This window comes from Panthera tigris, chromosome A3 (assembly GCF_018350195.1).
Source record: "Panthera tigris isolate Pti1 chromosome A3, P.tigris_Pti1_mat1.1, whole genome shotgun sequence".
Taxonomy (NCBI): domain Eukaryota; kingdom Metazoa; phylum Chordata; class Mammalia; order Carnivora; family Felidae; genus Panthera; species Panthera tigris.
Window position 1 is genome coordinate 127,880,394 of NC_056662.1, and position 15,563 is coordinate 127,895,956.

General features: G+C 43.5%; 1 protein-coding gene across 5 annotated transcripts in view; it reads left to right on the forward strand.

Moving 5' to 3' along the window:
* The window catches only part of NBAS (NBAS subunit of NRZ tethering complex), a 328,450-nt gene that overhangs the window by 209,473 nt on the left and 103,414 nt on the right, over positions 1-15,563 (forward strand). For all 5 annotated transcript variants that reach the window (XM_042982471.1, XM_042982472.1, XM_007080697.3 and 2 more), the window contains 2 exons: positions 3,170-3,246; positions 3,630-3,767. In XM_042982471.1, coding sequence (XP_042838405.1) covers positions 3,170-3,246; positions 3,630-3,767 — 215 coding nt within the window. The remainder of the gene's footprint in view (positions 1-3,169; positions 3,247-3,629; positions 3,768-15,563) is intronic.

Below are 15,563 nucleotides of genomic sequence, written 5' to 3' on the forward strand. Positions count from 1 at the left end.
CAGTTGGCTGATGCAAGAGGCAAGCAGGATTACAGAAGCCAAAAGAATGCAAGGAGAGTATCCAGCCTCGGATACCTGGCTGGCCTTTTTAAAATCACTTCTTGCCGGCTTTCCTTCTCAGCATGGGGGGAACTCTTGGGTCAGCCTGGGGTCCAAGGCAGAGGAGGCAGAGGTGTGAGGGGAAAGCCTGGGCAAAAGTCTTTATTGTACTTTCCATGGGAACAGTAGGGGAGGGATTGTAGGCAAATTTGAGTCAGCCTAAAATAGATTGTTTGAATAATTTTGTAAGACTCCAGGCTGTAGTTTTCTCTGGTTGTCCAGTGGCTGGCCCTGGGGTGGTTAGAGTGGAGGAATATAAAAGCCACTGGAGAGAAGGTGGTTCAGAGTATTGGCTCTAAATTGGTTGGTTTGCATATCAGAGATATGCTCAGAGTAATTGTTTGCTATCTTTAGGAATTTCTAGCTCTGAGAAGGGCAGTCTTTCCAGGATTGTCAAACACCCAGAATGTCAAAGCATCATAAAATAGAAAAAAAAAAAAAAAAAAAAGAAGATTAACACATTGGTGCGTATGAAATAAAATCTGTGTGGATATTATTCACTTGAAGCAAACATTTATATTTTAGGCTGATTATTGTTACTGGTAAAAGTAACAGTGATGATTCTTTAGACTTTTTTCTGAGGGTGATTTTTGTCATACTCCGAGCTAATGGAAATGAAGTATTTCTTTTATCTTTCCTGCTGTAATAAGCTTTGTATTCAGTTATTATATGTTCAAGAAATGCTAGAGATCATCTTGTCAGTTGTATCTTTGTAATAATATAACTTTTTAAAATAAACCTACTGGAATTTAGGTGTTCAGATGAAGATCTTCCCCTTGAATGATCTTTCCTGAGGACTCTGCATTTATTTCAATTATGTTGTCAGTTGTTCCTTTCTGTCGTTTTAGTTTGTTGTTGGGTTGTTTTTGTTTTGGAATTTCCTTCGGGGTCTGTAGCATATTCATTGGAATATCTCCTGGAGTATTTTCCTCACTTGAGGGTGCTTTGGTTTGGGGATACAGATAAATGCACATTAAATGGAGTGAAAGATGAAGTCAGTGATGTGATTTAAAAAAAAACAGATCTGACTGGAAGATAGTAACGGAACTGGTATTAGGACAGATAGGCGTCAGATTGGCCCCTGTCACAACTCTTAAGAGGGATGGTCCTTCAATAGCCAGAGAAACAGCCACACACCTGAATAAAAGCTCCTGAACTTTGAGGGGACTGGGCTCTTTTGATGAGTGGGTTCAGATATGCTTATTTGAAAATTGGTTTCCCTTGTGCACAAAGAAAGGAAGTATCTGAAAACAGAATGGGAGGAGGAAAAAACTAGGTGAGATTGTAGGTCACTTTATAAGAAATAATGTAAGAAAGAAAATTAAAAGGGAAAAATCACTACTATGTGAAACTATTGGCCTTTTTTTCCCTCCAAAATATGGATCCTGAAGGACTCTTAGGCAGGCATCAAATGGTAGAATATATTAGGCAGGTAGAAGTCAAAATGGTAGCCCAGGGGTTTTATGCGTGTGTGTGTGTGTGTGTGTGTGTGTGTGTACAGTATGCAATTTCTAGACACTAAGTAAATTTGCCACATATTGTCCCGAATGTCCGCAGATTAAACTTACATGCTTTTCTTGCTTTATCTTCTGGTGTCCCAAAGATAGAGCTAACCCTTCATCCTTCAGTTTTAATAGTGTTCCAGAACACACTCACCAGTACTGTTTCTTCTTTGCTCTCATAATTATTTGTAGAAAATTTGATTTGGGCTCTTTGCATTGTATTTTTTATTATTTATTTGGAGACTTTCTCTTGTCCTAGTGTGTTTATCCCAACGGGCAGAGACTGATTGTTAGGGCAATGTCTGGTTCAGAGAAGAGTCTCATTGCCACGGAATGAAGGAATGAATTTGCAGATGGGCCTTGAAATGAGTAGCTTTTGAGTAGAAAACCTCTCTAAAATAGTGCGATTCCTCGGAAGTCCTGAGGCTGACTGGTGGTCCAATTTGGTCCATAAGGTTTGGAGAATACAGAGGAAATGAGTATTTAGAGAACCAATATTGCCTCTGTAAGGTGCAGCAGAGAAAGCTCAGATCCCTCCCGTGAGTCATCCACAGGAGATTCTGAATTCTAAGTCAGCTTTTGACACTTCATCCACTTGTAGGTGGTTCCTCGCCCCACCAGTGTCTCATTGTCCAGACTGTTAGCTAAACTCAGATTATATAAATGACTTAAATTTTAGTTCAAGTGAGACACAATTAGGAAGGTAAATCTTCTGGAAAAATATTATATGGTGTATTTCTGAAGTCAAATATCATTTCCTTTGGATTATCCACATAACAGTTCTCCTTCATTAGTGCAGATCATGAGATTCTGTGTCCTTTAAAAATAAAGGATTTACATTGTGATTACATATGACTACCTGGTATTTGTCACTAAAACCCTAAATGAATCCCGTATTAATACAAACCACGCATAAACACAGGCTTTGTTGGCAGTGTGCTCTCTTTTATTAAAGCCATGAGACTGATAAGTTGTTGCTTATATAAAAAAATTTGTGGAAAAGTTGTTAATAGTTGGGAATCTTAAGATATTATATAATCAAAGCAAGGGCTTTTTGTGGAGTGTGATGAAGAGGGATGTCCTTGGAAGGAACAAAACCTATTCATTGTAGTATTCAAAAGATTTATCCTAAATTTGCACTCACATAGCTTTCTTGTTGCTTTGCTCTTTGTTGCTCATATGCTCATTCACCATGTCAGCTGTCATTGACACATATAATTTTATAGCATGGCTTGGGCCTTTATAACCAAAAGATTAGCTGTAAGAAACCATCCTCACTGATCTCTTTGCACTTAGACTTTGTACCTGCACTAACAGAATTTTCTCCTATTTAAAAGTGTAATGAATAGCACAGTTTGTCTGAGTTAAGGCAAGGTTACTATTTAATAGCATGGTTTCATGTGATCTGTATTAGATGGTATGCATAGACCTTTGTAAAAGGTCTCAGAGAGTCCTCTCGAGCTAGGTATCTGTTGAAATCATGTAGGACTGAAAACATAGCACGTAGTAACCATGAATGTCGTATAGATCTTCAAGTAAAATCATGCATTTTTTTCCCCTGCCTTCAGTTCTCCTGCAGCTGGCAAGTGATGCTTTACCAAGTGACATGACCTTGGCTCTGGCGTACCTCCTGGCCTTACCACAGGTGAGTTTGCCGTTACCAAGAAGGGACTTCATGAACAAACAAAAAAATCTGTCCTGGGGATTTTTCACCAATAAACCGTTATATGTCTCACTTCCTTCTGATTGTTCTTATGTGCTAGAAGGACTGTGGTGTCAGTATTCAGAGAGCAAATTCTACCATTTTAGCTGAAGTGTTCATTTCAAAATCTGCCTCTCCATCACAGGATCTGCCTTTACAGTGTCTTCTGAATTTTAACGTCGTCCTGTTCAGTTGAGCGTGAGCTTGCGTTGATGTGATGGAGACTTTGAACATAAATTCTGTAGCGATGACTAGAAATGTAATGGCTTATGATGATTTTCTTAATTTCCTTTCAGCTGAGTTCATTCTGTCATGTTCCTTTCTAGGTGTTAGATGCTAACAAGTGCTTTGAAAAGCAGGCCCACTCTGCTTTATCTCTCCAGCTGGCAGCATATTACTATAGCCTCCAGATCTATGCCCGACTGGCTCCATGTTTCAGGGACAAGTGCCATCCTCTTTACAGGGTGAGTCCTCCTCGTTTCCACTTTATTAACAAGCAGAGCTGAGTTACTTGTCTAAAATAGTTAAAACACATGTTTATCTTTGGAGGGACTGATGTGCTTTATATCCAGAATGCATTCCCAGCGTTGGACGTAATAACTTTTCCAGGCACTGGAAGAGGTAGTTTCTCATGTTATTGTGAATGCTGATTCTTCCCACAACTTCGCTGTCGTTTATTTTATTTTACAATTTCTTAGGAAAGGTTAAAGTAGTAGGAGAGGAGAAATGGAGAATTGTTTAATTCACCTCCCAAAAGGAAGATGGCTCTAATTTAGGACAGTAGGCAATGCAGTTCTTTGAGCAGTACTGTACTTTTATTTTTAAGCCAGAAATACAAGAGTAGTTACTGTGCCGATGAAATGTTGAAACATGTTATGTCTACTTCCACCAAGCTCCAGACAACTTTTACATAACTTATAAAGTGTGGCCTTAAGTTAGGTGTGCATTCTTTCGTGGACACAGTCTTATTACGGATGCCACTGGAAAATCAAAGCCCTCCAGGTTTACTTGTATATATACCAGTTTTAATTATCAGCCTTGGGAAATTATCTACTTTTTTTTTTTGTACTGGTGTATTTTTTTAATGTTTATTTATACTTAGACAGTGAGAATGAGTTGGGGAGGGGCAGAGAGAGAGGGAGACACAGAATCAGAAGCAGGCTCCAGCTCCGAGCTGTCAGCACAGAGCCCGATGCTGGGCTTGAACTCATGAGTGGTGAGATCATGACCTGAGCCAAAGTCGGACGCCCAGCCCACTGAGACACCCAGGTGCCCTTGTACTGAGCTATTTTTAAGAGAATTACTACTTTAAGAGTAGATAAGCAAATTGGACTTTGAAATCCACTATGTGTACAGATAAAAGGTCAAATTTCGTGGCAGGATTCTTTCTGTCCTGACCTCAGAGCACACTTTAAAGAAGTACTTTTACAATCCAAGTGTGTATCAAAGTTCTAGCTGCCTCAGCCTTCTCAAACATCTCTAGGAATCTACAAGTACATGAAAACATTCCCTTTGTGGCAAAAATTCATGACTCTCATTCATCCATTTTTCTTTAAAAAGAGAAAGAGGGGGGATCATCTAGAACACACGTTAATCTTGCAAGGGCATACTGTTATTAGACCTGTATTGTCCTCGGGCATAGTTTTATCATGATGACAGTTGGCCGAGTAAGGAATGTTTTCTTCTTTTTAGCTACTTAATATATTACTTTATTTTGGGGATTCTGTGTGTGTGTGTGTGTGTGTGTGTGTGTATACATACATATAATTTTTTTGTTTTGTCTTTTATAGCTATTGCTTTGTGCAGTGACTTGATTCCATGCTCTAGTAATTTTCCTTTGTTTTATTTTTATGTCTCAGGTATGTTTCTGTGTGAAATAACAAATTGAACCACTGCGCTGTAAATTGAGGGACAGAAGTGATCACATAGGTGGAAGTGTGGCGAATGTCCTTCCGGAACAGCGTACTCACTGTCTTTGCTATGTTAGGTGGCCATCAGACAATGTGCGCGGCAGATTTGCCGGTGTCTGTCTTTCGTCAGTGCTGGGCACATACATAAGCAACAAGTAATTTACTCCAAAACACCAAGCATGTTGAAACGCAGTGAAGCTTTACTTTGACCCAAAGCATTGTGCCTTGTTACAAACACAAGTCAGTTGTGTCCTCAGGACTTACTTGACCGCGATTTCTAAGTGGGTACCGTTGGCATGGGATCCAAGTGCTGGAGTGGGATCTCCCTCTCTTGTTCCCATGCACGTCCTCTGTATCAAGATCACACTGTGTGCCTAGCACTGTGCTGCACTTTCCATGAATACAGAGCATTGAAAGGTCAGTCATCTGGGTACCTCAAGCGTGCCGTGGGCTCTGAGCATTAAGACGAAAAGACGAATATGGCTGCCTGAGCGCCATGAACCGGCCGCTTACTATAAATGCAGAGAAGACAGTTACATGCAGGGGACTGGACGGGCTTTGCAGGAGAGCGCTGCAGACCGATGCACCACAGACTCGCTGGGCCCTTAAGGGCCAAAGAGCTTGCTGTAGAGCTACATTTTGGCCCAGTCTTCAGTTTCGTTTCTTAAAAAATCTTAATTAAAGTAGTCGTCCTCAAAAAAGTAGTCCTCTTGGAGGAGAATTCTAGTACAACATGTGTTCCTCTTTTCCCTGATAATAAATTATTTTTATAAAAAATTATTTGTGCCAAAAGTTGAAAGTCCTTAAATCATGTACTGTTTGTGAGAGGGGTGAGTTAGGCGAAAACCATTCAAGTCCACCCCAACTTTTATATCTGGCAGTCACTGTTTCCTTCTTCACATCCTGCGGTCACTCCATAAGGAGCCCCATTTAAAATCTCCCCAACTCAACCATGGGAAGAGACAAAGAACGTGGAAAGCTCAGGGTTAGAAGCAAAGGTGCTTCCATCTTGGTTTCCTCTGTGTTCCCAGCAGTTCTTTTCACTGAGTAGAAGTGTGAACATTTTATTTCCAGATCTTGTATTTTGTATATCCTGCCATAGATCCAGTGTTTATCAAGTGCCCAGTGTGAACGACCTGGAGCCTGGCATCACAGTGAGAAGAACAGTGAGACTTGATTCTTGCCCTTTTCTTACCCTTAACCACAATTTCTGTTTCTTCCTTCCATCTCATGTCACCCCGCCACCCGTCAACTCTGGGCCTTGTTCCCGTCACCGGCTTCCTATCAAACTATCCTTCCTTTGAAGATGTCCCTCAGAGCTGTCTTGTCTTGCCCTAGCCCTGGGCCTCTGACTCTTGGTTGTTAGACTCTTCACCCACCCTGTGGCATGGCTCGGGACCCCTGCTCCTCCTCTGTCTCTGGGCCCGGTAGCAAAAGGCAGCTGCTGTTCAGGGTCCTCTCTTCAGGAAACTGCAGTAGAGCCACGTGGGAACAGAAACAGTAAAGTCCACGTAGCCCCGCGTGTTTGCTTCAACACATGATTTCTAACTTCTCGGCTGCTGCAGACAGAAACAGGTGTCTCTTCCGATAGCGTTAAGACAGCACATGGCCAGCTCAGGGGCCAGCTCATTCTCCAGGGACTTCGTGGCAGTTCTGTGGAAAGCATTTGGTTGGTTGGTAGTCTGAAAGGTGAGCTGAAGAGGTAGAAAGTACCCATGATTTTTTTTTTTTTTAACGTTTATTTATTTTTGAGACAGAGAGAGACAGAGCATGAACGGGGGAGGGTCAGAGAGAGAAGGAGACACAGAATCTGAAACAGGCTCCAGGCTCTGAGCCATCAGCACAGAGCCTGACGCGGGGCTTGAACTCGCGAACCGCGAGATCATGACCTGAGCCGAAGTCGGACGCTTAACCGACTGAGCCACCCAGGTGCCCCATACCCATGATTTTTTTTAACATCAAGATGCAAAGATGTTCTGAAATTCTTCCAGATAGATGTGTTAAAAGGGAGTGGGAGAGGTCGAATACCTCTCCAGTTGTTTTTCTTCTCTCTGCCCCATGTCCTCAAATTAATTCAGTCTCCGGGCTCCGTGGTTTTTCGCCTGGAGCACTGTAACCGTCTCATAAACACCACCCTGTCTTTGCTTTTGTTAGTTTTGTATTCTTTCCCAAACATCTGCCAGAGTGGTGTTTCTAAAATGGAGATCTGGTCACCCTGCCTCGTGCCTAAAATCCCTCAGTGATTTCCTGTTGTCCGGGCAAGGTCTGCATGTCCCCCATGGTCTGGCTTCTGCCTCTTCCTCCAACTCCATCTTTGCCCAGCCATACCAAGCCACTTAAATTTCTCAGATGCCCTGTGCGTTCTCTTTCCTTGTCTTCAAACCCGTGTTCTTTGCTATGATGTTTTCCCCCAGCGTTTCTTTGCTTAGCTACTTGCTTCAGGTGTTACCTCGCCCAGGCTGGGTTCCTGTCACCTGCCGTCACTCGGCAGAGCTCCCAGGCTGTGTGTGGTGCTCTTCTGTGGACATCTGTAGTGCCCTGTACTTACTCCAGTCATTGTGCTTACACTCTCGTTTTGCACTTATGTATCTTTCATCTCACTCGATAGTGAGCTGGTTGAGGCCAGTGTCTGAGTGGTATTTGTTTTTCCCAATGCTTAGAGCAGGACCTGGATAATAAAAAGGAGTAAATAAATCTTCACTGGGTAGATTATTGAAAATTAATGAATAATTCTTCAGCACATGTGAAATGATTGAAGTGTGTGTGTGTGTGTGTGCACGCGTGCGTGTGAGAGTGTGCATGCGCATGCGCTCAGGGATTTATCAGGTGATCATGCCAGGCCACGTTCTAGATCCTGGGGAAACACAAGCGCACAAGACACATAAGAACCCTTGCCCTTTTGGGACTTACATTCCATTGAGGAAAGGACACCATCAACAAAATAAGTAAATACAATATATACTCTGTGAAATGGGGGTAAGAGCTATGAAAACAAAAAGCAAAGAAGAGTAAGCAGCACGTGTGTGCACGTGTGTGTGGAGAGCACACTTTAAACAGGCTCAGGAGAGGCCTCAATTCAGAAAGTGACTTTTGACAAGACAAAAAGATGAGGGCAGAGCCAGGAAGATGGGAGGGGAAGAGCCTTCCAAACAAAGGGAATAGCATGACGAAGGTACTGAAGCATCCCTGTGCCCATCCTGCATGCTGTGGCAGTTTTTCACAAAGTATTTGAGATAGTATTGAAATTTTACTCCATAAAACTCAAAGCTTTGAAGAGTTGCCTGACCCCAGATGGAAAGGATAGAAATTCAGTCTGTGACCAGACCTCATTGTGACCAGCAGGGTCTCCTCTGTCCAGCTAAAAAGTGTCAAAAGGTGTATGTGTGTGGTGGAGGCGGGGGGGCAGTAGCAGCAAGGGTCTGGCCTATGGGAATTTTCAGTGGACGCTAGAAAGATCAGACTAACCCTGAGAAGGCACTGGCTGTCTTAAAGTACCTCTCCCATTTATTCTGCCACTTGATCCTTTGAGCAAGCCCATTTTGCAGAAGGTAAGACTCGGAGAAATCCAGTTACTCGCTCCAGGTTGCCCTGGTGGAAAGGGACATCCTGTCACTTAAAGCTCCTGATTCTAGGCTTTACCTGCTTTTTGCTTGCACCAGAGCGGTTTCTGGCGTGCAGTCTAATGAGTCAGTCGCTGCAGGAAGCTCCGCTGTGGCTACAGGTGAAATCTAAACTCCTTTGTGTGACAGAGACGACCCTCCCTGAGCTGACTGGCTCTTCGTTACCCCGCCAGCACGATCCTGACGCTAGCTCTTTCGAAGTTTATGTTTTAGCTGTTCAGAATTTATATTTCTCTGCATTTAACATCCTTTTTCACACCTCTGTGCCTGTGCAGATGTAATTTCCCCGCTTGAAGTGCCTCCTTCTTCCCACTCTCAGCAGATAAGTCTGACTCAAAAGAGCCTCCTGTGTGGAGCCTTCTCTGCCTCTGAGCACACACGGGTCCCTTCCATGTCTCACTGCTCTAGCGTGGACGCCCCGCGAGCAGTTCTTCCGTGGTACTGTAGGTGACACACAGCTGTCCCCTCTCCTTGTGGTAGGGCAGGGATCCCATCTCTCTCCGAGTCCCCAGGACCTCACCCACCGTAGTGGCTCAGTGGATGTTTATCAGCACGGGAATAGCTTCAGGAGGCATTTCAGCTGCCGTGGGTCAGGGCGGCCTTCAGGCCCGAGTTCTGCGGCTTGAAGTTCCCACTCTCTTCGGTTTGAAGGAATTGCGGATGGAAACAGTAGCTGTGTGTTTTAAGTACATAGAGTTTTCCACTGGCAACCGGGCGGCTCATTGTTGGAGTCTTTTCAGCATCTTCCTTTGCATAAAACAACACTGCTGAGTTTGGAATTAAATATAACAAACTCCCAATGAGTCATCGTAGAAATTGGAATCAAAGTGGTTTCGATTTGTTGCCTACACATAACAGCACTCAGTGAAGCTAGCTTTCCCTCACTTGCCACTTCAGCTCGTTTCAATTTTCAGTCCTCAGGAATTCTCCTTCTGCCCCCCCCCCCCCCCCAGAGTTCTGAGCTGCGGGATGATTACTAGGTTTGAATACAGGTACTGAGAGAATTTATGGGGTTATTTCTGACAAAAGGCCTGTGCACCCTGATGGAAGCACTATCCTAAGCCTGCCAGCACCGGCTCCTGGGGCTTTTCTAGATCGTCTTTGGAGCAGCCCACCTTACCTCAACTCTTCTTTTTAGGGACCTATAGTAACAATTGACAAATGGTCAGCTGGAGAGAGTTTTCTCTCCTTGTATTTGTCCTGATTGACTTGTTTTTATGTTTAAGAAATAATACATATGTGGCCAGAAAACTCAAATGATGAAAATGGTATACAGCAGAAAGTCAGTGGTTCCCTTTTGTTTCCTTCCAGACATGGTGTATGGATATACGTATTTATGGAAACGTTTTTTATACAAATGTGAATATACCCACTGTTAGGTACCTTGATTTTGTTTGCATTTATACCTTACCTTTATAATTATTGTAAATGCATCTGTGTAAGTGTGATCTTGCTAGCATTTTTTTTAAAGTTTCAGAAGATAAAATCAGTTAAAAATGGAAACATGCCCTTCAGTTTTATATGCTAGAGAAGCAAACCCAGCAGGGGATGAAATTCAAAACTTTATGGTAGACCATTTCTAAATGTGGTTTTTTTAAGCTACTAATTGAAAATACTAAGTAGAAAATTATCTCAAGCAAATAACAACCCTAGAGGGGAAACGCACCACCTGTTTAAAACTTTCCAACCAATATTACCAAGAAATGGAGACTATTAAACTGGAATGGATTTATTACCTCTACTAGTAAGCAGTAGATTGTCATCGAGCATTCTGTAGCCATGAATATTTATGCATATTTTGTTTTTACAGGGATTTGACCATATTCTTTAAAGAAATCATATTTTATTCACCCCCTGAAGAAATGTGTTGCCAAATTCGGGGAAAAATTTAGAATAATTTAATTCTCCACACTTTTCCGTTTAAAATTTTTGATGCCTTTTTATGTTATTATTTTTGCAGCCTGTGATGTTTTGCAATATCACTTTGAATACCAAATATGAGAGATTCTGAAGCTACCTGTAAAGTCCTTCAAAAGCTTCTTAGAAGCTAAAAGCTTTCATATGCTTGGATCACATCATTGGACTTAGTTGGGAGAAGAGGGAGGGCTCTGACTATACACACACACACAAACAGCGATTTGCGATGTGAGTTCGGGTGTAGAACATTTGTGGGGACCTGTCAGCAGCATAAGGAGCGCGGTAGGTGAGAATCAAGAGGTTTGACTCACTTCCTTGCTGTCAGCCCCCGGCCGAGGATGTCTGCAGTGCAGATTGGCATATCTGCGATGGGAACCATGGTCTCCTGTGCACATTGCTGGGCCGGTGTGAGGGTCAAATGGCATTCATGCCAGAGTGCTTAGACGCTTGAATGCGTGAAATAACGTGTCGGGGTGAGTGGGGGATGCTTTGGAATATTTTGAGAGAAATTGTGGTAAGCTCAGGGGAAGAATGGTTATTAAAATTTAAATCAAATTTTGGAAGTAATCACGACCAGTGAAGTTCCTTGAGGAAGAGAGAGAGGTAGTAATGCTAATGGTAAGAAGATAATTTGCATAGAGGGCTAGAACTTACAACATGCTAATCCATCTAGCCTCGTTTAATCTTTATGGGGGCTCCATAAAGAAGAAATTGCTTCCATTTTAATAATGGAAAAGCTGAGGCTCAGGGGAGAAGAACCAGTAACCCAGGTTATTTGACGCCTATTCCTGTGGTTTTTTACCCATTTTTTACCTATCTTTACCCATTTTTACCCATGTATATACACGTGTATACGTGTATAAAAGGGTTGTGAGGGAGAATGTACCTATGTGTAAAAAAAAAAAAAAAAAAAAAAACCAATCTGGATGTAATAACAAATGACAGCATTAAGTCCATCAGTGACAGTTGATCGTTTGTAAAAGGACTCCGGTGCCATGACTTTGTTACGTTCGGGGGGAGCTGTGTATACGCTGGTCTCGTCAGGATCCTTACAATTTCAAGAGATCCCCTCCCCCGCATAGCAAATGTACAAGGATGGTTTGGGGGAGGCATTATGCTCGGGAGTCACATGCCACACCACCACTTAACCCAGCGGCCTTGGTCAAGTTTCTCACCTCCTAATGCCTCTGTAAAAACAGATGATACTAGCAGACTGGTCCCACCGAATGGTTAGTTTTAAGTGAGAGTCACTTCACGTATGTTTAGCTCTATGCCTGTCTCCATACCGAAGACTATTAGGTCTCCAATACCGAAAAATATTAGGTGTTTGTTCTTAAATATTTCTTAGAAAAGCGAACACATTTGATGTATAAAGAACATGAAATAAAAGTTCCAGAGTGGCTAGATAATTTCTACTTAGTAAAAGAAAAGAGATTACAGTTGTTTAAACTATGAAGGAATGTACTGACTGCAATTCATTGGTCTAAAATTGTACTTTTAACCAAGAAATCTGCTCTGAATATTTAGTGGAGGCATACATGAGGAAAGGTGTGGAACTTCCCGAATTCCACACCTGGAGGGATTTACAAGGATTTGTTTTATTTTTATGATTGAATTCCTATACATTCGTGGGATTTTAGCCTGAGAAAGGGGATCCTCTGGTGATGTTCCTTTGTTTTACATCTGAAGAAGCTGAGCCTCAGAAGAGTCCAGAGAGGAGTAATTGCTCCCTGCCCGGAGTTCCTGGCACTCTGGGTTTGTGACTCGGCAGTGGTGCATATATGCAGATGCCTTCTGTGAATTGCTTATGTGCCCATCTTTGCCAGCCACTGCTTTTTAATTGCTTGCGAGTAAGCCCTGGGCCCAGTTTGCTTTCTTATAATGATAGAGAAAAAGTACTTTAACATACCTTATTTATCTGTGCCTCTTAGCAAACCATCAGGACGGTGTGCGCATCGAGTCCTATGGTGAGGAAGTGGGGATCTGACGTAACTTGCCCCAAATTGCATCCCTACTGACTGAGGGACCTGGAATAGAAGGACTATTGACTTTAAAACCACTGCTACCTGGGCGCCCGGGTGGCTCAGTCGGTTAATCATCCAACTCCTGATTTCAGTTCAGGTCACGATCTCGCGGTTTGTGGGTTCGAGCCCCACGTCGGGCTCCAGGCTGACAGCGAGGAGCCTGTTTGGGATCCTCTCTCTCTCTCTCTCTCTCTCTCTCTCTCTCTCTCCCCCCCCCTCTCCCCCTCTCCCCCTCCCCCCTCCCTCCCTCCCTCCCTCCCTCCCTTCCTCCCTTCCTCCCTTCCTCCCTTCCTCCCTTCCTCTCCCTCCCTCTCTGCTGCTCCCTCTCTTGCACATGCCCACAATCTCTGTCTCTCTCAAAATAAATAAATAAACAAAAGCCACTACTGCCGTTCATCGTCTTTCCCTTTTACCCCGTACCTGATTTATGCGAGAGAGGCTGCTGCGCTCTGGAAAGACAAATTCACGAAATACTCGTGGTCTCTGCCATAATTTAATAAGCTATAATGTACTATTTATAAGAAAAAGCAGTGTAAAGTGTAAATTTGAATTACTGTTAAAGTGTAAGAGAATAGAAAGGAGGAGGCGTTATGCTATTGAGGTCAAGTGAAAAGTATGCAGGCCGCCCCCCCCCATACAGGTGCCAAATCCTTGAGATGCCAGGAAACAAAGTGAAAAATGAACGTGGAGACAAGACCTGTGGGAGAAGGCTTGAGAGAATGGAGCCGGTTGACTCCACGAGCAGGCGTGGGAGCCACAGCCTGGTAGAGAGGGGCTCGGAGAGCCCGATGGCGGGATGCTCGTAGCCTCTCCTCCAAATGCAGCGGGCGAGTGCAGACCGAGGGCTTTGGTCCGAAACCGCTGGGTCAGAGCGTCTGTGGGGGAAAAGCTGTCCTTTGGTGGTGAGCATGGGTTTGCTGGCAGGGTGTAGAATCGGGGCACAAGGTGACAGGCCACGACAGGAGCGTTGTGCCGCCCTGAAACCCGATCATTGGAGATGCTCTCTTGCTCTCTTCTGCTGCGAGGCCAGAAAGTGCTGACAGGGTGAGGCTGGGAAAACAGGCAAGGACGGTGCCCACCTGGGGGCGGGGACAGAGCAGGTGTGGATGGGCTCGCTGGCCCTGGAGCAGCGGCCCTGTACCGAGTGACTTCAGGGCCGGCTGAGCCCTTGCTGCGTGATTCAGGGTGCTGCCCCGAGGCTTCAGCCCTTGAGCGGAAAGGGGGTGGGGCTCGATGGCCGCTGTGGAGGCGGCACTAAGTGCTGAGGCGTGGGATCCCCTTTGTGTAAATCCACTGCCAGAAACACCATCCATATGCAGCCGATTCCCAAATCCCTTCTAATTGCAGTTAGATTTGCTTTATTCGTGCCCTCTTTCCGTCAGGTCTTAGCTCCCCAGGCCTTAGCGCATATTGAACCCTTCACTGCACTTTGTCTCCCTAGATTTTCCTGGCGTTTTCACTGCTGATACCGGAGTGGTTAGTCTAGGCATTAAATCTTCCAAGAAGACTTCCTCTGAATTCCCACAGAACCCTGTGCTTACCCGTATCGTACCATTTTACAATTATTTGCTTGATTGTCTCTCTCCAGAGACTGCATCCCTAGAGGAGAGGGTCATATCTTCTCACTGGCACATAACAGGTGCACAAGAAATATTTGTTGAATGAATGAAAGATGGTCTCATAGCTTACTTTGAAGAGTGAGTTTTCAAACCCAGGACTTTTGACTTGAGACTTAATCTGTGGTTTATGCAATAGGACCGAGTGTGTGCATAGAGGTAGGGGAAAAAACATTGACTTTTTCTCAAATCCACCTACCGGAACCCGAGAAGATTTCTCTAATTGGTTTTTATCGGTTCTCTCAGAATGTTTCCTAATAGGATCAAGAGAGAAATGTCAGGCTAGGTTTGGTAATACAGACTCGACGTTGACAAATCTCCTGTGTACCTCAGAATAATGGCGTACACGTTAGAAATGCTGACAGCTTACTATAATTAGGTGTGTTTCTAAGAACCAAAGATAGATTCTGAAGTTTTTCCCCCTAATTTGCTTATATTAAAATATATACCATGTCTTCCTAGGAATTGAGTGAATGAATTACTGTTGTTCAAGTATTAGGCTCCCTATTAAACAATTCCAAAATCATAGCTGAGCTGCTGTTGCTTCGTTGACACACCCTGACCAACTTTAATGTAAATAAATGTGGCCAGTTCATCACTTATTTTTCTTTCCTGTCGGCTGTCAGATTCCAGGTTTTGTTCTCTTTGAGTAATTTTTTTCTTGTTAGAGAAGCTGTAAAGAATTAGAGAGCAATATCCCACTGAGCTCCAAATTGAGCAGAGGAAAAATTGGTTGGATGCTCTCTTATGCAGCTAGAAGTGTTTTGTGATTTCAGGAACAGGGATGGGATCCCCCCCCCCCAACTTATCCCTAGAGAAAACACTCTTCTACTTAGCTGTCTTGGCATTTAGAGTGGCATTACCGAGCTGCATCTTAGTTATTGAGAACACTTACATGGTCCAAAGAAAATGTATCCAGGGGCAATGAAGATGACAATTACTTCAGGGTGAATTATTATAAATGATCAGGTAATTGGGCCCCCAATCTAGTAGGGTGATGAGAGTTGAAAAAGCAAGTGTACATTATTTTTTCAACGGGTGGAGATTTTTAAGGTGGAAGAACAGAGCAGGCGTCCAGAAAACTCCTTCTCAACTCCTTTCTGTGTCTTATCTCTGTGGTCTGCAAAGTTCACTGGCTCCCCCGCTGATTTCTCAGGGTGGCTGTGAGCCATA